The following is a 21,562-nucleotide window of genomic DNA, read 5'->3' on the forward strand; positions in this document are numbered from 1 at the left end:
GAAGGGGCTCAGTCCGGGAAGGCCTCCTGGAGGAGGTGAGCTCTCAGTAGGGCCTTGAAGGGAGGAAGAGAGCTGGTATTTGTTAAGCGCTTACTACGTGCCAAGCCCTGGAGGAGGAGGAGAGACAGCCCCGCGGGGCGGGGGAGGAGGAGGAGGATGGTATTTGTCAATCAATCAATCAATCAATCAATCGTATTTATTGAGCGCTTACTGTGTGCAGAGCACCGGACTAAGCGCTTGGGAAGTGACTGTCTCTATATGTTGCCGACTTGTACTTCCCAGGCGCTTAGGCCAGGGCTCTGCACACAGTAAGCGCTCAGTAAATACGATTGAATGAGTGAATGAATGACCGTCTCTATATGTTGCCGATTTGTACTTCCCAAGCGCTTAGTCCAGTGCTCTGCACACAGTAAGCGCCCAATAAATACGATTGGATGAATGAATGAATATAGAGACAGTCCCTCCCCAACAGTGGGCTCACTGTCAAGCCCTTACTGTGTGCGAAGCACTGGAGGAGGAGCGAGAGCCACGGGGGCGGGGGAGAGGGGAGGAGGAGGAAGGGGATGATGGTATTTAATAATGATGGCATTTATGAAGCGCTTACTATGTGCAGAGCACTGTTCTAAGCGCTGGGGAGGTGACTAGGCCATCAGGTGGTCCCACAGGGGGCTCACAGTCTTCATCCCCATTTTACAGATGAGGGAATTGTCAAGCGCTTACTGTGTGCTAAGCGCTGGAGGAGGAGGAGAGAGCCACGGGGGGCGGAGGAGGGGAGGAGAGGAGGCGGGCTGAGAGCCACGGGGGGCGGATGCTGATTCATTCATTCATCCATTCATTCATTCATCCAGTCATCATCATCATCATCAATCGTATTTATTGAGCGCTTACTATGTGCAGAGCACTGTACTAAGCGCTTGGGAAGTACAAATTGGCAACATATAGAGACAGTCCCTACCTAACAGGGGGCTCACAGTCTAAAAGGGGGAGACAGAGAACGAAACCAAACATACTAACAAAATAAAATAAATAGAATAGATAGGTACAAGTGAAATACATAAATAGAGTAATAGATATGTACAAACGTATATACATATATACAGGTGCTGTGGGGAAGGGAAGGAGGTAAGATGGGGGGATGGAGAGGGGGACGAGGGGGAGAGGAAGGAATGTCTCCTCTCAATCAATCGTATTTATTGAGCGCTTACTGTGTGCGGAGCACTGGAGCAGGAGCGAGAGCCACGGGGGGCGGGAGAGGGGAGGGCGAAGATGATGATGATGGGATTTGTTAGGCGCTTACTATGTGCGGAGCACTGCAGGAGGAGGCGGAGGATGACGACGATGGTGTTTGTTAAGCGCTTACTAAGTCCCGAGCACTGGAGGAGGAGAGAGCACCACGGGGGGCGGGGAGGGGTGGACTGGGAGCCACGGGGGGCGGGAAAGGGGAGGATGAAGATGATGCTATTTGTTAAGCGCTGACTGTGTGCCAAGCACTGGAGCAGGAGAGACAGCCAAGGGCGGGGGGAGGGAGGAGGCGTGAGAGCCAGGGGGGGCCGGAGAGGTGAGGATGATGATGATAATGATGATTCATTCATTCATTCATTCAGTCGTATTTATTGAGCGCTTACGTGCAAGTTGGCAACATATAGACACGGTCCCTACCCAACAGTGGGCTCACAGTCTAGAAGGGATGATGATGATGATGGTATTTATTAAGCGCTTACTATGTGCGAAGCACTGGAAGAGGTGCGAGAGCCACGGGGTGCGGGGGAGGGGGCAGGCAGAGAGCCACGGGGGGGCTGGCAAGCCACGAAGTCTCGGGGGGCTCTCGCTGCGGCAACGGGGGGCGGCAGGGAGGCGGACTGGCTGGCAGAGGGGCCGGCGGGGGGTTCCCTGTCTGGTTCCTGCGCCCCATGGGGCTGGTGTCACCCAGCCCCCCAACAAATAATGGCATTTGTTAAGCGCTTACTAGGTGCAAAGCACTGTTCTAAGCGCTGGGGAGGATAGACGGTGATCAGGCTCACAGTCTTCATCCCCATTTTACAGAGGAGGTTACTGAAGCACAGAGAAGTAAAGTGACTCACCCAAAGTCACACAGCAGACACTTGGTAGAGTCAGGATTAAAACTCAGGTCCTATTGACGCCCAGGTCTAAGCCACGTTGCTTCTCACGCTGTCTCCCAAGGGGGCACCAGGATGCTTGGAGGAATTAGGCCCTGGTTGCCCTCCTGGACACCCACCAAGGTGAGAGATGGACCATCCAGCCCCCCCATCTCTCCTCACTCTCTCCCTGATTCTCCCCACAGTGACCCATCGTGGACACTCATCCACAGACCTACCCAAACCCCTCTGGACCTGCTGGCGTTTCTGGCTGCAAAGCTTTCTGTGCAGAAAATTAATATGGCCTACTAGAAAGAGCCCAGGCCTTGTAGTCGGAGGGTTTGGATTCTAGTCCCAGCTTCACCCCTTCCCTACTGCGTAACCTTAGGCAAGTCATCTCGCATCTCTGGGTTTCAGTTTCCTCATCTGTAAAATGGGGATTCAATTCCTGTTCTCCCTCCTACTTAGATTGTGAGCCTCGTGTGGAACAGGGACGGTGTTGGACCTGATTTTCTTGGATCTAACCCAGTGTTTAGAACAGTGCTTGGCACTTAATAAGAGCTTAACAAATCCCACAATCATTATTTCTGTGGAAACAGAGTGCCCGGACTCATCTCCTGCTGGGAGAAGAAGAGCTTCCTGCTGTTTGTCCTGAACGTGCCACCTCAGCTCCAGTGATGTCCCTGGCCCTGGTGCTGCAAGATTTGGGGAGCAGCATCTCTGGGGTAGCCATGCCACCCTTCTGCCTGGCCCCCTCGGCCTGTGTCCATCCACATTTCAGTCCTAGCCCCTCTTGTTCTTTCCTGAACAGGGGCTTCATCCCGCTGACCATCCTGGTTGCTCCGCCCTGTCCCTTCTACACAGAGCAGCAAAGGGAGACTCTGGGGTGAATCCAAAGCCCAAAACTTCCTCTGCCCGGGGCCAGCCAGGAGGCGGGAAGCAAGTGGTGTCATTGCCCACGTATTCCAGCTTTGGGGTGCTGGGGGCCGGTGACTCCGGTTACCGGCTGTAAGGGAGAATTGTACCCCCAGGTTCCCAGCTATGGGGATGATGAGGTCAGTGCCCCCAGCTAACAGGGAAGGGGAAGATTGGGTTGGCACCCTCCACTACTAGCTGTGCTCTTTCCCCACCCACTACGATAGAAGCCAAGCCATTGTCTTCCCCACAGCTGACTGGGCTGGCTCACCCCGCTAGGTCTCTGACCGGACCCAAGGACTTCCCCAAGGCCGGAGCCCCCCACCCAGATCGGATGGTCCTGCCCTACTAGAGCAGCACAGCCGGTCCCCACCTCTGCCCTCTCTGTTCCCCCATTGAAGTCGGCCCTCTTTAATGAAGGCCTGAGAGCACCTGGACCCTCGAAGTCGGCCGTCTTTAATGAAGGCCTGAGAGCACCTGGACCCTCTAACCAGCAGGGCCGGACAGCAGCGGGGGCGGGAGCTGGTTAGAGGGTGTGGGGCCTGGGCCCAGCTGCGCTGGACGCTGGACGGGTGAGTCACCCTGGCTGAAATGCAGGCCGCCTCTCCTCCCCGGAGGACTGGCGGCCGGCTTCCAACCCAGCCCGCGCTGCCCTGCGACGCTCAATCGGGGCCCGATGTGGGGAGGGATCCACGGGTGGCCGCCTCATTAAACCCCAAATCCCCCAGTCGCTTCTTTTGTCTGTTATCGATCCGGTCTGGGTCTCCGGTTGGGGAGGCCCAGGCCTAAGTCCATGGGGAAGTCCAGGAGGGGTGGCTCCCACATCAGGGTGTCTGGCTACCATGGGGATCCACGGGAGCAGAAGCCCATTTGCAATCGCCACTCTCTGGCCAGAGGAAGATGCTTTGCCAGGCCCGGGGACCGGACACTGATCCCAGTTTCCCGGCCCCAGTTAAAAATACAGAATGGCTGTGTCTCCCTCTTCCAAACTCTCCAGTGCCTTCCAACTCCCCTCCCCGCTCACTCTTCTCCTCCTCCCTCTTGGGCCCCTCCAGCCCAACTCCTCAGGCCCCTTCCTCTGCCGTGTGACCGCCCCGTGGAAGAGGGAGGCCCAGGCAGAGGGGGGTACAGGGAAGGAGGGAAGGAGGAAGCTGACCCCAGGCATGTTTCCTGCAGGGCGGGAGTGGTGGCTTCGTCATCACTATGGAGATATGGCCTCATGGCCGGGCCAGCCCACCATCCGCTGGACTCCCCCCCAACCCTCCCCCCCCTTCCACCACACCACCCATTGCAGCCTGGGGATGGTTGAATCACTGGGGGCCTTCTGGAGGTAGGAGGGGGCACACTTACACACATATATACGTATCCAGCACTTACACAAGTGTACGCACACAAAAACATAGGTACACATGCATGTACAAGCTTACACATTTGCACATCCACACATGTACAGATTTACACAGATCGTACACACCACACACGCACACACTTGCACATACCCCTCCAAATGTGCACACACATAGCACAAATATGTGAATAATGTGATTTTGGCAAACTGAGTTCTCATACGCATAAAATAAGCCTCCTCCCTAAAATCCACTGCTTTCCCCGGGGGCGGGACTGGTTGAGTTTCAGCCAATCTCAGTTTTTTTTTTAATTTTATGATATTTATTAAGCACTTACTCTTTGCCAGACACTGTTCTAAACCCTGGGGTAGATACAAAGTACTTAGATTAGACACGGTCCGTGTCCCAGTCAATCAATAATCCCCATTTTACTGATGAGGTAACAGGCCCAGAGAAGTTAAATGACTTGCCCAAGTTTCACGGAGCAGAGAAGTGGCAGAGCGGGGATTGGAATCCAGATCCTCTGACTCCCAAACCTGTGCCCTATCCATTAGGCCACGCTGCTTCTAATTCAATTCCCAAGTCTCTCTGGTCTGACCCCTATGCTGCAGGTGCCACCAAAAGCTTCAGCTCCCTTTTGCACCAATACAGGCTGATTGATGAAGAGGGGCACAAGGCCCCAGGCAGCCCTGGCACCCCACCTGCCACCCCTCACTCCCACCCCCTTCCCTCCCTTCCCACCCCCCACCACTGACTCTGCCAACGTGGCCGCTTGCCCGCCCTCCCCAGGTATGAGGGACTCAGGGCTAGCTGCCCCCCATTAAAAGAATAATAATTGTTGCAGTTGTTAAGCACTGTACTAAGTGCTGAGATTGATAAAAGGTCATTAACTCAAACACCTGTCCTTGTTCCAGTTGGAGTTCACAGCCTAACTGGGAGGGAGAACAGATATTTTGCAGATGAGGACACTAAGCACAGAGAAGTTAAGTGGCTTACCCAAGTCCTGTGTGGAGCAGACAGGTGCTCACACCCCAACACGGCTAAGTAATCAGTCAACACAACTGAATGCACGCCTACTGCGTGCAGAAACTACCTTGGTGCCCTTCTGCAGTCTGAGGATTGCTCTGACCTCCAACCCCAGGCTGGTCAGCCCCTGGTGGCACTATCCCGGCCCCCAACCCTTCCAAGACATCCCCTACCTCTCCCAACTCCATCCGAGGGTCCAAGAGGAAGAAATCCTGAGTTCAGAGCAGATGGTCGAAAGACAGGGCTGCAGGCTAGGGTTGTCTCAGGGTCACGGAGCCGTGGGGCTGCAGGCGAGGTCATCCCAGGGTCACAAAGCCATGGGGCCGCGGGCTGGGATCATCCCAGGGTCACAGGGGTTGGGATGGCTAACCTCCCATGACCCCTATTCCTTTTACTCTTTTCAGCCTCAGCTGGATGGGAAAGACTCTGGGCCCAGGGGAGACAGGGTTGGAGGGGCAGGAAGAGAAGGAGTGTCACAGTGCAGGGGTGAGCACTGTGTTGGAGGAAAAGGGAGTAAGCTACAGACCTATTGATTGCACAGTCTATTGTTTGAGTATTTCTTTCACCTCTCCGTATCCTATTACACATCCCTCTCCCCCCCTGCCACCCCACAACAAGACCGAGAGATTCTTGTGGATGGACAATTTGGCTTGTAGTCCAGCCTGGAAGCAGCATGGCCTAGTGGATAGAGCGTGGGCCTGGGTTCTAATCCCAGTTCCTCCAGTTTGCCTGCTGTGTGACCTTAGGCAAGTCACTTCACTTCTCTGTGGCTCAGCTTCCTCCTCTGTAAAATGGGGAATAAAACTGCAAGTCCCATGTGAAGAGAAGCAGCGTGGCTCAGTGGAAAGAGCACGGGCTTTGGAGTCAGAGGTCATGGGTTCAAATCCTGGCTCTGCCAGCTGTGTGACTTTGGGCAAGTCACTTAACTTCTCTGGACCTCACTTACCTCATCTGTAAAATGGGGATTAAGACTGTGAGGCCCCCGTGGGACAATCTGATCACGTTGTAACCTCCTCAGCGCTTAGAACAGTGCTTTGCACATAGTAAGCGCTTAATAAATGCCATTATTATTATTATTATTATGTGGGACATGGACTGTGTCCACCAGAGTAGCTTGCATCTATCCCAGTGCTTAGTACAGTGACCGGCACCTAGAAAGCACTTATCAATTATTTTTTTTTAAAGTATCTTGTAGAGAAGCAACATGGCCTAGTGGAAAGAGCACAGGAGTGGAAGACCGGAGACCTGGGTTCTAATCCTGACTCTGGCACTTGCCTGTCTGCCATGTGACCTTGAGTAAGTCACAACCTCTCTGTGGCTCTGTTTCCTCATAATAATAATAGTATCAGTCCATGCTCACTATGTGCCAAGCACTATACTAAGCACTTGGGTAGAGGCATAGCAACGAGGTAGGACACAGCCCATTCCATATGCGACTAATAGTCAGAATAGGAGGGAGTAGGATTGAATCCTCATTTTAGGGATGCGGAAGGCGAAGTCCGTGTTAAGTGACTTGCCCAGGGTCCCACAGCAGACAAGTGGCGGAGGTTCTCTGACTCACAAGCCTGCATTCTTCTCATCAGCAGTTAAATACCTGTTCTTCCCTTTGGATCGCGAGCCCCGTGTGGGACAAAGACTGTATCCGATCGGGATGTACGGTATCTGCTACCGTGCTTGTTACATAGTAAGTGTGTAACAAATAGCCCAATTATGATTAGCATCGTTCTCGCACTGGCCCCCAGTCTGGTGTGCTGCCCACAACAGGCACCCAATAAATACCACTGCTTAACTGCCTCTTTTGGGGAGTGCTGCAGGGGCCGCAGCCCCCGCATCTGTAACCGAGACTAAGCACCCTGGAGGCCACCGGGCTGGCATGATCTGGACCTCTTGGCTCGGGTCACACGTTGAAGTTTTAACTGCCTGACCGGGAGGAGGATATGGCCTTTCCTACAGTCTCTTCCATTCCTGGAAATGCTCCGTTTCCTGTTTAACTCTGCCCTGGGGCGAAGAGTTGTTGGAGAGCTGTTGCAAGGAGAAAACTGTGGGATTAGCAGCAGGCAACAAGCCCCTGTGGGAAAAGTATGTGATGGAGAGGCAGGAGATCCGGATTCTAATGTCAGCTCTGCCCTGGGCCTGCGGGGTGACCTTAGGCGAGCCACAACCTCTCTGGGCTCCACTCTCCCCTTCTGTAAAATGGGGATAAAGATTCTTACCTTTGCAAGCTGCTGCAAAGGTGACACGGGATAACTGAGTGAGCCAGGCTGGTCATTCTCCCTCTGTGCCCGGCTGCCCCTGGAGGAGGGCTGAGAGTGCCAGACTGGCCTCTAGCTCGGCTCCTCAGCCTTTGGGAAGCAGCGGCAGCGGGCAGGAGAGGCAAGGGGGTGGTGGGGAGCGAGGTGGGAGGGATAAGAAGGGGGAGCAGGCAGCTGAGGCAGGATGGATGGTCCGGGCTCCAGACAGGCTTGGCTGGTTGGGACGGTTGGCGACTCTTCCCCCCCAAAAAGGGTGCAACGCAGCGTCAGCTCCACCCAGGGATGGGGAAATGGAGCTCACGATGACAGCATTTTTCCCATCAAAAATGCTACTGGCACAAAGGTGAACGAGACCAATCGATCGCTGAGCGGTAGAGTCTGCGGACAGATTTCTGTTCAAGTCATGAGTCACTCAGAAAATTGGCTCCTGGGCAGCGGTCAGCTCCAGCCCGGCAAAGACACTATGCCAACTGGGCCATTGGGATGGCTGCAGGAACGATGAGCCAGATGCCCTCCTGGTCAGGGCTGAACCACCCCAGTGCCCTCAACTCTCCCCTCTACATCCCTGACTCATGCTCCAGTGACTCAGCCAGAACCATCCAATAATAATAAATTAGTGGTATTTGTTTATCACTTATCACCTACCAAGCACTGGACTCTCCTTCACAAATCCAGTCCAGGCCGCTCGACAAACCGCCCCTCCCGCTACCCTGACCTTCCTCTCTCTTCCAACAGTAACCACAGCACAGACCCTCCAAAATCATTAACTCTCCCCGCATGGGACAAGAGGGACCACTCACCCTCCATCCCCGCCTCTCTCGGGCCGTGCCCCACCGCGCCTGGAAGAGGTAGTCAAGGCCAAGGCAGCAGCCACCCTTTGGGCGCCCGCTTTGCTTTTCTAAGAGTAACTTTATTTCTCCCTGGGCAGTACAGTTAGACCACAAGCCAAGGCGAACGGCGACACAGACTCAGCGAGCCAGGCCGAAGGCGGCTCCGCGGCTCCGGGTCAGACAAGGCCCCGAGCCTCCACGGCTTGGGGGAGTGGGAGGAGGGGAGGGGAGCCCACCCTGCTGGTGCAGAGTTGGGGGGCGAGAATAGGGCCAGAGGGCAGGGCAGTGAGAGCGGTGTTGAAGGCGCAAGCGTTCAGACTGCACGAGGAATTGGTGTGCTTTGTTGGATGGGGAGGACAGGGGCCTGGGTGGGGAGGGAGGCCGGGGTGAGCCCTCCCACCGCCCTTCAGGCCGACTTGCACAGGGCGACGGCCGAGAAGCGAACGTCTCCTTTCTCCCTCTCCGTGAACTGCCGACAGATCTTAGCCGCACCCTGCACAAAATGGGCCGCCATCAGTGCCCAGTCCCCACCGCGCCCTGTTCCCTCCACCTTCCAAGCCTAGGAGGGAGGCGTGGACCTGCCTCGTGCCCAACCAGCCCACTGGACAGTGCCAAGAACCCAGCTCCAGTTGGAGAGAGGGAGTGAAGTGATGCTGTGCAGGAACAGTGGCCTCCAGGATTGGATCCTGAGCCAAGCTGGGGCGGCCCGGGGATGGGGTGCTGGGCCACAGTGCTCAGCTCCGAGTTGAGCTTCTGGGCGCCTGGGAGCATACTCTACCAGAAGCTAGGAAGTGGCTCTAGGGGTGGGGGTGGATGCAAACTCTGCCCCAGTAGGCAGCTGTGGCAGGGAAACGGCGACAGCCCCATGGACCGGGGAAAAGCTCGCTCCGGCTCCCGACCCAGTGGCGATCCCAGTCGATCCCACGGTGACCGGGGCTGCTGGAGCACCCTCGGCCCCATTGCAGGCAGCCGGGAAGGATGGGGGGTGCTGGTTGGAGGTCTCCCCCCCACCCCCCACAGACTTAGACCCCACCCCCCGCCAAGGCCCCACACCTTGAGCAATGAGTCGGCAGAGCTGGAACCGTGGTTCACCGGGAAGGGCATGCGGCCATCTAGAAAATGAGAATGAGCAATGTTCCCCCCCACCCCCCACCTCCAGGGAGCCCCTCTACGTTGCCCCTACCTCTGTGGGCACCCCCCGCCCCCGTGCCTGGGTGTCCCCTCAGTGCCTATGTTGCCGATTTGTACTTCCCAAGTGTGCTCTGCACACAGTAAGCACTCAATAACCCGCTGTTGGGTTGCCAACTTGTACTTCCCAAGCGCTTAGTACAGTGCTCTGCACACAGTAAGCGCTCAATAAATACGATTGAATGAATGAATGAATAAATATGATTGAGTGAATGAATGAATGCCTGGCCCGGCTCCAGAAGGAGCATCCAGTGGTGAGGGCACTGAGGCGAGAATCAAAGCTTTGCTGGCTGGCACTGACCCCGACCTGGGCAAAGGGAGCAGGAAGGGCAAGGTGCAGCTCCAGGAGTCCCGACCAGGCCTGGCCTCGGCCCCCAGCTGGTCCTCCTCTCCGCGCTTGGCCGACAAGGGGCCACCGCTTCGCTCTGTGACTCCTCCAGGCTGGGCACTGCCAGTCCCAGCCTCCCAGCTCTGCTAAGTGAGCCCGCTTTTGGGTAGGGACCGTCTCTCTATGTTGCCAACTTGGACTTCCCAAGCGCTCAGTCCAGTGCTCTGCACACTGTAAGCGCTCAATAAATACGGTTGAATGAATGACTAAGTGGGCAGGCCGGGCCCCCTTCTAGACTGTGAGCCCGCTGTTGGGTAGGTACCGTCTCTCTATGTTGCCAACTTGGACTTCCCAAGCGCTTAGTCCAGTGCTCTGCACACTGTAAGCGCTCAATAAATACGGTTGAATGAATGACTAAGTGGGCAGGCCCGGCGGGCTGGGCCCCCTTCTAGACTGTGAGCCCACTGTTGGGTAGGGACCGTCTCTCTATGTTGCCAAGTTGTACTTCCTAAGCGCTCAGTACAGTGCTCTGCACACAGTAAGCGCTCAATAAATACGATTGAATGAATGAATGAATGAATGAATGAATGAAGGGGGGGCGTCTAGGGCGGGCAGTGGGCGCCCCCTGGTGGTGGGACCCGGCGGAGCAGGGGACCAACCTACCCAGCTCGTACAGGTGGCCGTCCACGTGGTTGAACAGGATGAAGTGGAAGGTCCCTTTGGCCTCGTCTACCTGGGGAGAGGGAAGAAGCGGGGCAATCAGGCATCAGTCGGACTCAGCCCTCCCGCACTGTGGTCTGGGCCTCCTCTAGCCGCGGTCCAGCCCCTGCAGGGCCCAGGCTCGGAGGCTCCTGGGCCAATCAGTGTGGGTGGGGAGGGGGCGGGAGAGAGAAGAGGTGGCACCCTTGGTTCTGGACAAGAGGGGTCCCTACCCCTCAGAGAGAAGGTCTATGCCCAGCGCTGGGATGGGAGCTTCCTGCAGATCTGATTGACTGACAGGCCTGGAATGCCCTCCCTCCACACATCCGCCAAGCTAGCTCTCTTCCTCCCTTCAAAGCCCTACTGCGAGCTCACCTCCTCCAGAAGGCCTTCCCAGACTGAGCCCCCTCCTTCCTCTCCCCATCCCCCCCGCCTTACCTCCTTCCCCTCCCCACAGCACCTGTATATGTTTGTACATATTTATTACTCTATTTTCCTTGTACATATTTACTATTCTATTTTGTGAATATGTTTTGTTTTGTTGTCTGTCTCCCCCTTCTAGACTGTGAGCCTGCTGTTGGGTAGGGACCGTCTTTATATGTTGCCAACTTGTACTTCCCAAGCGCTTAGCACAGTGCTCTGCACACAGTAAGCGCTCAATAAATGCGATTGAATGAATGAATGAATGGCAGACTGACAGACGGAGCGGGAGCTGAGCTGCCGTGAGGACAATCCCAGCTCACCCACCCGGGGCCGCCTGGGCCCGGACCCAACATGGCATCGCTAGCCCCAGCAGCCACACCTGCAGCAGGGAGCGGGTCACTGCCTCCCACTGACAGGGGAATTGGGAATCAGCTGTCGGCCCCTCTTCTGCCCACCCGCCCCACCCCTCCCCTCCGCAGCAAGCTTACCCGGCATTGGCCTTCCTGCGCTATGGCATCATGAGCTGCCTGGATGGCCTGTGGAGAGAGGAGATGGAAGGTGAAGCATCCCCCCCCCCCTACCCCCTTAGTATCACCACTGGCAATCTGGCATCTTTGACTCCTGTCGGCCTCTCCCCTCTCCTCTCCCCTTCCCCTAATCCCCTTCCAAGCCCAGCCAATATTTTGTCCACAACAAGTCCTGGATCACCCCCTTCCTTTGCCTGCCTAGGCTCCGGCCCTGGTTCAACCCCTCATCTCCTCCTGGCTGGTAGGGTCTCGTTCCTGGTCTCCCCAGTCTCCAGCCTCTCCGCTCTGCAGTCTCTTCGAGACCCTGCTGCCAGGATCACCCTCAGACACCGTTCGGGGTGCATCGCTTTCCTCTAACCCCACCCCGGGGCTGCTGCTTCCCATCTCACACAGCGAGAGTCTCGGTCTGTGGATTAGTAGGCTCTCCACCGACATCTCCTCCTTCTCTCTGCCGACCACACTCCAGCTCACACTCCTCACTCCTGCCAAACTGATCTAGGTCTTGCTGCAGAATGGGCCTTGCTGACTCATAGCTCATGGCCTCCCCCTGCCCTGGAGCCCTTCCTGTCAGATCCAACAGACTAGAGCCCCCTGACTCCCAACTACAAAGTCTCCTGAACAAAAATATAAATCCACCTCCTCCAGGAGGTCTTGCCTGATTTCCAGGACATTCATCATCCCCTTACTTGGAACCCGTGCCCCTTGGTTTACACATTTCACATTCATTCATTCATGCCTTACTGGTGGATATTAGCAATCCCGCCTATTCTTGCTGTTCCCACTGCAGGTTATTGCCTGTATCAAGCCTTGCCTTCGACTGTAAGCTCCTCGAGGGTAGGGGCCCGTACCCTGTGTGCTTCCCTCCCATCCCCTGGACATATGGAGACAGACAGGCACACGAAACAGCACCCTAGACCACGATCCTACCTCATTCTTCTCAAAGCACTTGGCTCGGTCCTCAGGAGATAGCTGGGCCGTCTCAGACAGGAACTGTTTCAAGACGGAGCCATCGTCTAGAATGGTGGCGGGGAGACGTGCTTGCACTCACACCACAGAGAGCTAAGAGTGTGGCCCGACTCCAGGACTGCCAGTTTCTCTGGCCGCGAGAAGGTTCAGCGAGGGGAGGGCTAGCCTCGCGGCTTTGGTTTGGGCGCACCCATCGAACCCCAGCCCTTTAAGAAGAGCTGCACTGCTAACACCCCACCTCCACCCCGGCCCCCGCTGCCCTTTCCAGGACATAGGAGCTGCCGAGAGTGACGGACACCAGGAGGGTGTAACTCTACCCTCCGTTGGCCTGGGTCCTGCTCATTCCACCCAGGTCAGGGAGTGGCCAGCCTACGGAGTCCCGGGAATTCTCTCGGTTGTGAGTCCCGGGAATTCTCTCGGTTGTACGCTTCCTGAAGGCCCAGCGGGACTTCAGCTCTGGTCTCCTTCCAGCCGGACAGTGCTGCCCTGAGGGCAAGGCCAGGAGCCGATCGGAGGCCCAGGGCCGGGGACTGACTCAAGGACCACGCTTGGGACGCCTGACCTGAGGACCAGGCAGGGAGGCGTGAGTGAGGAGTCCTTCACACAGTATCAGTTAGCAGGCAGATCTTGCTCATGCTCCCGTTACTATGGTAACCGGGATGGAGGCTGTACTGCCTCGGAGATCATCTGTTTCTCCCCTTCTCCTCCCCTGCGCCCGCCAACGGGGCCCAGTCTAGCCATAGCTGGGCCTGCCCACCCACTCGCCAGCCCCAGACCCTCCTCTCTGAATTTCTGCTTTTTTTGAGGAGGTTTTCTGCAAGGAGAGAGAGCGAGAAGCCTCATGATCCAGCATGTCTGGACTGGCTCCACTGCCACCGGGCTTCTCACGCCCAATGCAGCCTACACCGCTGCCCGGCACGGGCAGCGCAGGGAGCATCTTGCCCGTGAGGTGGGATCCTCAAGCTCCACCCACGGCCAAGGCCCACAACCAAGGGGCTTCCCCAGATCCCTAGGGTGGGAGGGCTCGGGCGGCTCACCGAATCCCAGCTTGTCTTGGTTGTTGGCGACGGCGTGGATGAGGCCGACGGTGCCGCATGAGTTGCCGACGGTCTGCTTCATGAAGTACACTTTGGGGCTGACCTGCTGAGCCTTCAGCTCCTCGATCTGCTTTTTCCGGAAGCTCTCGTGCTGCGGGTACATGGGAGACACAGTCGGGATGTGGTGAGTTGAGCCCGGGCGGCGCGGCGAAACCAATCCATAGCCCCAGGGGGCTCGGGTGCCAGCCCCAGCCCAGCCGTGCCAGCACCTCACCCCACCCCTCCACCCATGCCCCCGCTATCGCTGCAACTGCTGCAATGCAGTGCCCTCTGGCCAGGAGCCCAGGTTCTAGTGGAGACTGCTGCAACCCCTCGGCCCTCAGAGCCGCCGCGTCATGTACACAGAGGGAGTCTGAAGGAATGGAAATCGTTAAGGCCCGAAGCAGCATGCGATGGTACATTCACTCATTCACTCAATCGTATTTATCGAGCGCTTACTGTGTGCAGAGCACTGTACTAGAACAGTGCTTTGCACATAGTAAGCGCTTAACAAATGCCATCATTATTATTATTATTATTAAGTGCTTGGGAAGTACAAATCGGCAACATAGGTACGGTCCCTACCCAACAATGGGCTCACAGTCTAGAAGGGGAAGACGGACAATAAAACAAGTAGACACGTGCCAAAACTGTCAGAATAAATAGAATTATAGCTATATGCACATTCATTCATTCATTCAATCGTATTTATTGAGTGCTTACTGTGTGCAGAGCACTAATGAAATAAAGAGTAGTAAATATGTACAAGTAAAATAAAGTCATAAATATGTACAGATATACACAAGTGCTGTGGGGAGGGGAGTCTGCCAGCTCCACAACCCTCAATGAGCCCTTGGGCCTCTCTGGAGCAGAAGTAAGGCTTGTGGCAGGGGTGGAGGGTGGCAGGGATCTCTCCTTAGCTTTTGAGATCACTAATAATAATAATGGCATTTATTAAGCGCTTACTATGTGCAAAGCACTGTTCTAAGCACTGAGATCAGTAGCCCAAGAGGCAGCTGGCACTCCCATCCATTTGAGAGCCAGCCCACGGCAGGGCAGCTCCGATATGAAGAAGGATGGTGGGCTGTGGCTTGGCAACTTCCCCACCTGCCCCCTTCCTCCCCTGGCTAGGGCAGGGCGGGCACCGCTCGGCCCTCAGCCTGATGACAGAATGCTGAGTCTGCATCGGGTGGCACGACCCTGATAATGCAAGTTCCCGGCAGGCTGGGACTCGGCCAGCTGGATGTCCGCCGGATGCCGGGACGCTGTGGTGCCCAGCTCTCCTTGGTGAAGGGGGAGGAAGGGGAGGGAAAGGGATGAGGGGGAAGTGGGTGGGCCAGGAGCAGCTTCACAGAGATGCTGGGGGGAGATTGTGAGCCCACTGTTGGGTAGGGACTGTCTCTATACGTTGCCAACTTGTACTTCCCAAGTGCTTAGAACAGTGCTCTGCACACAGTAAGCGCTCAATAAATACGATTGATGATGAGGATGATCTTCTGCACCTCCCCCTCTTGCCCCCAGCTCGACCCCACCTCCCCTGGGGAAGTGGCACGTTGTTTCCAAAGAAATAACCTGGCCCAGGTAAGTGGCCTAGCGGAGCCTGCACTGACGTGCTTTAGCTGGATTTCTGCAGGGCCCGGGGTCAGCGACCCGGTCCCTCCAAAGTCACCAGGAGCCACGGTGCTGTGCCACCCGGCTGATACCACCTCCCCGGCAGCTCCTGTCAGAAACCAACGACTCCGTGCTTGGCGTTGTATTGTGGCAGTGGGCTGTGGGCATCACGGCACTCAGGCTCAAGTCCTGGCCCCCGGAAGGTGAGTGGCTTTGGGACAAGGTGCAAGCACCCTGCAGCAAGGGCCACTCTCCCGCACCGATCCTCTCCCCAGGGAGCAGAGTAGAGGGCTGATTGGGTCTGCTTCCCCTAGCTCTCCGCTCATCTTGGGACTGCCTAATGAGGGCAAAGCAGCTGTAGCTCATGACGGTAAGCTTGTTGTGGGCAGAGTATGGGCCTGCCAACTCTGTTATACTGTATAACTGTAGACTATATAACTGTTATACTGTCCTTATTAGTCTACCAAGCTGTTAGTACAGTACTCTAAGCACTCAATAAATACCATTATTGATTGATAGGTCCCTGAGTGTGGCCCCTTAGGAACAGGGGAGTGCCAGCACTCGGGGGCAGAGGCCACCCCTCTCCACACCGAGGACCGCTCGGTGAGCCCACTGTTGGGTAGGGACTGTCTCTATGTGTTGCCAATTTGTACTTCCCGAGTGCTTAGTACAGTGCTCTGCACATAGTAAGCGCTCAATAAATACGATTGATTGATTGATTGATTGATTGAGTGTGGGAGTTACTGCATAGACCCTTAGAACACAGTCTGGGTGGGTGGCAAGATGAAGGAGATGTGTTTATTTATTTATTTTACTTGTACATATCTGTTCTATTTTATTTTGTAGGATGTTTGGTTTTGTATCCCCCTTTTAGACTGTGAGCCCACTGTTGGGTAGGGACTGTCTCTATATGTTGCCAATTTGTACTTCCCAAGCGCTTAGTACAGTGCTCTGCACACAGTAAGCGCTCAATAAGAGTACGGGCCTGCCAACTCTATTATACTGTATAACTGTATACCTGTAAACTATATAACTGTTCTACTGTCCTTATTAGTCTACCAAGCTGTTAGTACAGTACTCTAAGCACTCAATAAATACCATTATTGATTGATAGGACCCTGAGTGTGGCCCCTTAGGAACAGGGGACTGCCAGCACTCGGGGGCAGAGGCCACCCCTCTCCACACCGAGGACCGCTCGGGCGGTGAGAGGAGTGTGGGAGTTACTGCATAGACCCTTAGAACACAGTCCGGGTGGGTGGCAAGATTAAGGAGATGTGTTTATTTATTTATTTTACTTGTACATATCTATTCTATTTTATTTTGTAGGATGTTTGGTTTTGTCTCCCCCTTTTAGACCGTGAGCCCGCTGTTGGGTAGGGACTGTCTCTATAGGTTGCCAATTTGTACTTCCCAAGCGCTTAGTACAGTGCTCTGCACACAGTAAGCGCTCAATAAATACGATTGATGATGATGATGATGATGATGTTTACTGTCCTTTGTTTCTATGGAAGCCAACATCTCCCAAAGATGTGGGGACCAAGAGCAGGAGTGGAGAGAGCCCGGGCTTGGGAGTCAGAGGATGTGGTTCTAATCCCGGCTCCGCCACTCGTCTGCTATGTGACCTTGGGCAAACCACTTCACTTCCCTCATCCGCAAAATGGGGATCAAGGTTGTGAGCCCCACGTGGGTCAAACGGATTACTGTGTATCTACCCCGGCGCTTAGACCAGTGCTTGGAACATAGTAAGCGCTTAAATACCACCATTCAGCGTGGCTCAGTGGAAAGAGCCCGGGCGTTGGAGTCAGAGGTCATGGGTTCAAATCCCAGCTCTGCCAATTGTCAGCTGTATGACTTTGGGCAAGTCACTTAACTTCTCCATGCCTCAGTGACCTCATCTGTAAAATGGGGATTAAGACTGTGAGCCCCCTGTGGGACACCTGATCACCTTGTAATCTCCCTGGTGCTTAGGACAGTGCTTTGCACATAGTAAGCGCTTAGCAAATGCCATTATTATTATTATTATTCTCTGTGCCTCAGTGACCTCATCTGTAAAATGGGGATTAAGACTGTGAGCCCCCCATGGGACAACCTGATCACTTTGTAACCTCCCCGGCGCTTAGAACAGTGCTTTGCACATAGTAAGCACTTAAGAAATGCCATCATTATTATCATTATTATTCTCTGTGCCTCAGTGACCTCATCTGTAAAATGGGGATTAAGACTGTGAGCCCCCTGTGGGACAACCTGATCACCTTGCAACCTCCCCGGCGCTTAGAACAGTGCTTTGCACATAGTAAGCGCTTAACAAATGCCATCATCATCATTATTATTATTCTTATTCTGTCTCTGTTGCCTTGTCCTTCCCAAGCGCTTAGTCCAGTGCTCTGCACTTAGCAAGTGCTCAGTAAATACGACTGAATGAATGAATTCTCTGTGCCTCAGGGGCCTCATCTGTCAAATGGGGATGAAGACTGTGAGCCCCCCCCGCCGTGGGCCAGCCTGATCACCTTGTAACCTCCCCGGCGTTTAGAACGGGGCTTTGCACCTAGTAAGCGCTTAATCAATGCCATCATCATCATTATCATCATTAGCTCTGCACCCAGTGGGCGCTCAGTAAATGCGGTTGAACGAATGAACCTGAAACTGCGTGGGCAGAGCCGGGGGGGTGTCCGGAGGGGGGTCGAGCCTTCCCCTCCCGTCCCTCCGGTCCTTTGCCAGGGGGGCCGGGGGGAGGGCAGGCTTTGGGTACCTGGGCGGTGAGCGGGAACAGCAGCAGCAGGGCGCAGGCCGGGGCGGGCACGGAGCCCAGCGCCTCCTCCTCCAGGCCCAGCACGTCCACGAAGCGCCAGCCGGACGCCACCCCTAGACGGCTCAGCACCTGCGGGGAGGACAGCGGACGGACGGACGGACGGACGGACGGACGGACGGCCGGGGCGAAGGCAAGGGATGGGAGAGGACCCTCGTCCCCCCCCCCCCCTCCTCCTCCTCCTCCTCCAGGCCTGGGCCGAGCCCCGCCCATGACACAGCACAAAGCCCGCCCCAACCGCGCCCAGGCCCCGCCCGCTCGCCACCACCGCCCCGGGGATGGGGAGGGATGAGGATGGATGGGGATGGATGGGGGTGGATGGGGATGGGGGTGAGTGGGGATGAAGATGGGGGTGAATGGGGATGGAGATGGGGGTGAATGGGGATGGGGATGGACGTGAATGGGGTGAATGGGGATGGGGGTGAATGGGGATGGGGATGGGGGTGGGGATGGGGGTGGATGGGAATGGGGTGGATGGGGATGGGGGTGAGTGGGGATTGGGGTGGGGATGGGTACGGGGATGGGGGTGGGGATGGGGATGGAGAGGGGGATGGAGGGGGGGATGGAGAGGGGGGATGGAGAGGGGGGATGAGGGGGATGGATGGGAGATGAGGGGGAGGGGAGGGGGACCCCCACCCGCAGACACACACACACACACACACACACACACACACACACACACAGAGCCCCGCCCTTCTCCCTCCCTCCCTCCCCCACTCCCCTCCCCACCCAGAGGAGGCCCAGGCCCCGAGACACAGGCGGCGGTCGGGGGCGGGGGGCCCATGTGTGTGTTGGGGCGTCGCCACTCACTTTGTTCAGCATCTGAACGCGGGGGAGGAGCGGGGAACAGACAAACAGAGAGAGAGAGACAGACAGACAGACACAAACAAACAAACAAACACGCCGGTGAGGCGGACAGCTCCCTGCTGGCCACGGCCTCCGCCCCCCCACCCCGGCATCACCCTGTTCCTCGTCCTCCCTCCTCCTCCGGCCCGGTTCTGTTCACCTCGGGGTTGATCTCCATGGGCTGCAGCTGCATGGCGGCGTCGAGGGCGGGTACCAACGGGGCGGGTACCAACGGTGCGGATAACGGTGCGGATAACGGCGCGGATAACGGCGCGGGCAGGGCAGGGCGGCGCCCCCGCGCGGCCGAACTATATAGCGCAGGCCCGAACCACTGCCGGGCCCGCGGGGGGGGACCCGGGACCAACCAAACCCGGGCCCGACGGGGGGGGGGCCGAGCCCGGCCCCGCCGCATGGCTCAGTGGAAAGAGCATGCGCGTAGGGAGCCGGAGGTCAGGGGTTCAAATCCCGCTCCACCACTTTTTTTTTAATGGTATTTATTTATTTTACTTGTCCATATCTATTCTATTTATTTTATTTTGTTAGTATGTTTGGTTTTGTTCTCCGTCTCCCCCTTTTTAGACTGTGAGCCCACTGGTGGGTAGGGACTGTCTCTGTATGTACAGTGCTCTGCACATAGTAAGCGCTCAATAAATACGATTGATGATGATGATGATGATGTATGTTGCCAATTTGGACTTCCCGAGCGCTTAGTCCAGTGCTCTGCACACAGTAAGCGCTCAATAAATACGATTGATGATGATGACTGTCTCTCTATGTTGCCAACTTGGACTTCCCAAGCGCTTAGTCCGGTGCTCTGCACACAGTAAGCGCTCAATAAATACGATTGATGATGATGACTGTCTCTCTATGTTGCCAACTTGGACTTCCCAAGCGCTTAGTCCAGTGCTCTGCACACAGTAAGCGCTCAATAAATACAACTGATGATGATGACTGTCTCTCTATGTTGCCAACTTGGACTTCCCAAGCGCTTAGTCCGGTGCTCTGCACGCAGTAAGCGCTCAATAAATGCGATTGATGATGATGACTGTCTCTATATGTTGCCAACTTGGACTTCCCAAGCGCTTAGTCCGGTGCTCTGCACACAGTAAGCGCTCAATAAATACGACTGATGATGATGACTGTCTCTATATGTTGCCAACTTGGACTTCCCAAGCGCTTAGTCCGGTGCTCTGCACACAGTAAGCGCTCAATAAATACGATTGATGATGATGATAGTGATTAAGCGCTTACTACGTGCGGACTGAGCCCCCTCCTCCCCCTTTCCATCCCCCCCCCCCCCTTACCTCCTTCCCTTCCCCACAGCACCTGTATAGATGGATATATGTTTGGACGGATTTATTACTCCGTTTTAGTTGTACATATTCATTCTATTTCTTTTATTTTGTTAATATGTCTTGTTTTGTTCTTTGTCTCCCCCTTCTAGACTGTGAGCCCACTGTCAGGTAGGGACCGTCTCTCTATGTGGCCAACTTGGACTTCCCAAGCGCTTAGTACAGTGCTCTGCACACAGTAAGCGCTCAATAAGTACGATTGATGATGATGACTGTCTCTCTATGTTGCCAACTTGGACTTCCCAAGCGCTTAGTCCAGTGCTCTGCACGCAGTAAGCGCTCAATAAATACGATTGATGATGATGATTAAGCGCTTACTACGTGCAGACTGAGCCCCCTACTCCCCCTCTCCATCCCCCCCCCCCCCCCCCCGCCTTACCTCCTTCCCTTCCCCACAGCAGCTGTATAGATGGATATATGTTTGGACGGATTTATTACTCTATTTATTTTGGTTGTACAGATTCATTCTATTTATTTTATTTTGTTAATATGGTTGGTTTTGTTCTCTGTCTCCCCCTTCTAGACTGTGAGCCCACTGTTGCGTAGGGACTGTCTCTATATGTTGCCAACCTGGACTTCCCAAGCGCTTAGTACAGTGCTCTGCACACAGTAAGCGCTCAGTAAACACGAAAAATAAAAAATAGAATGAATGAATGAAGACAAGGACGGTTTTCTCTGGGAGCTTATTCCAACGCAGGGGAGTGCACATATTATGTTTGTACATATTTATTACTCTATTTATTTATTTATTTATTTATTTATTTATTTTGCTTGTACATATCTATTCGATTTATTTTATTTTGTTAGTGTGTTTGGTTTTGTTCTCTGTCTCCCCCTTTTAGACTGTGAGCCCACTGTTGGGTAGGGACCATCTCTATATGTTGCCAACTTGGACTTCCCAAGCGCTTAGTCCGGTGCTCTGCACACAGTAAGCGCTCAATAAATACGATTGATGATGATGATGATGATTAAGCGCTTACTACGTGCAGACTGTGCCCCCTCCTCCCCCTCTCCATCCCCCCCCCCCCCCGCCTTACCTCCTTCCCTTCCCCACAGCACCTGTATAGAAGGATATATGTACAGAAGGATATATGTTTGGACGGATTTATTACTCTATTTATTTTGGTGGTACAGATTCATTCTATTTATTTTATTTTGTTAATATGTTTGGTTTTGTTCTCTGTCTCCCCCTTCTAGACTGTATAGTAAACGTGTAACAACTATCACAATTATTATTATTAAAATTAAGAATCTGCAGTTAAACCAGGATTTTAG

The 21,562-nt window shown here is 54.9% G+C and overlaps 1 protein-coding gene across 1 annotated transcript; it reads right to left on the reverse strand.

Annotated features, from left to right (window-relative positions):
- Positions 1-8,519: 8,519 nt before the first annotated feature.
- On the reverse strand, positions 8,520-19,202 carry UCHL1 (ubiquitin C-terminal hydrolase L1). Its single transcript, XM_038769253.1, has 9 exons — positions 19,096-19,202; positions 18,900-18,911; positions 18,033-18,161; positions 13,634-13,784; positions 12,558-12,643; positions 11,592-11,639; positions 10,645-10,714; positions 9,519-9,577; positions 8,520-8,958 (listed from the first exon to the last, which is right to left on the reverse strand). Exons 1-9 carry the CDS (start codon positions 19,126-19,128, stop codon positions 8,872-8,874), a joined length of 675 nt encoding a protein of 224 aa, XP_038625181.1. The 5' UTR covers positions 19,129-19,202; the 3' UTR covers positions 8,520-8,871.
- Between the last annotated feature and the right edge of the window lie 2,360 nt (positions 19,203-21,562).

The sequence above is a fragment of the Tachyglossus aculeatus genome, chromosome X5 (assembly GCF_015852505.1).
Source record: "Tachyglossus aculeatus isolate mTacAcu1 chromosome X5, mTacAcu1.pri, whole genome shotgun sequence".
NCBI lineage: Eukaryota > Metazoa > Chordata > Mammalia > Monotremata > Tachyglossidae > Tachyglossus > Tachyglossus aculeatus.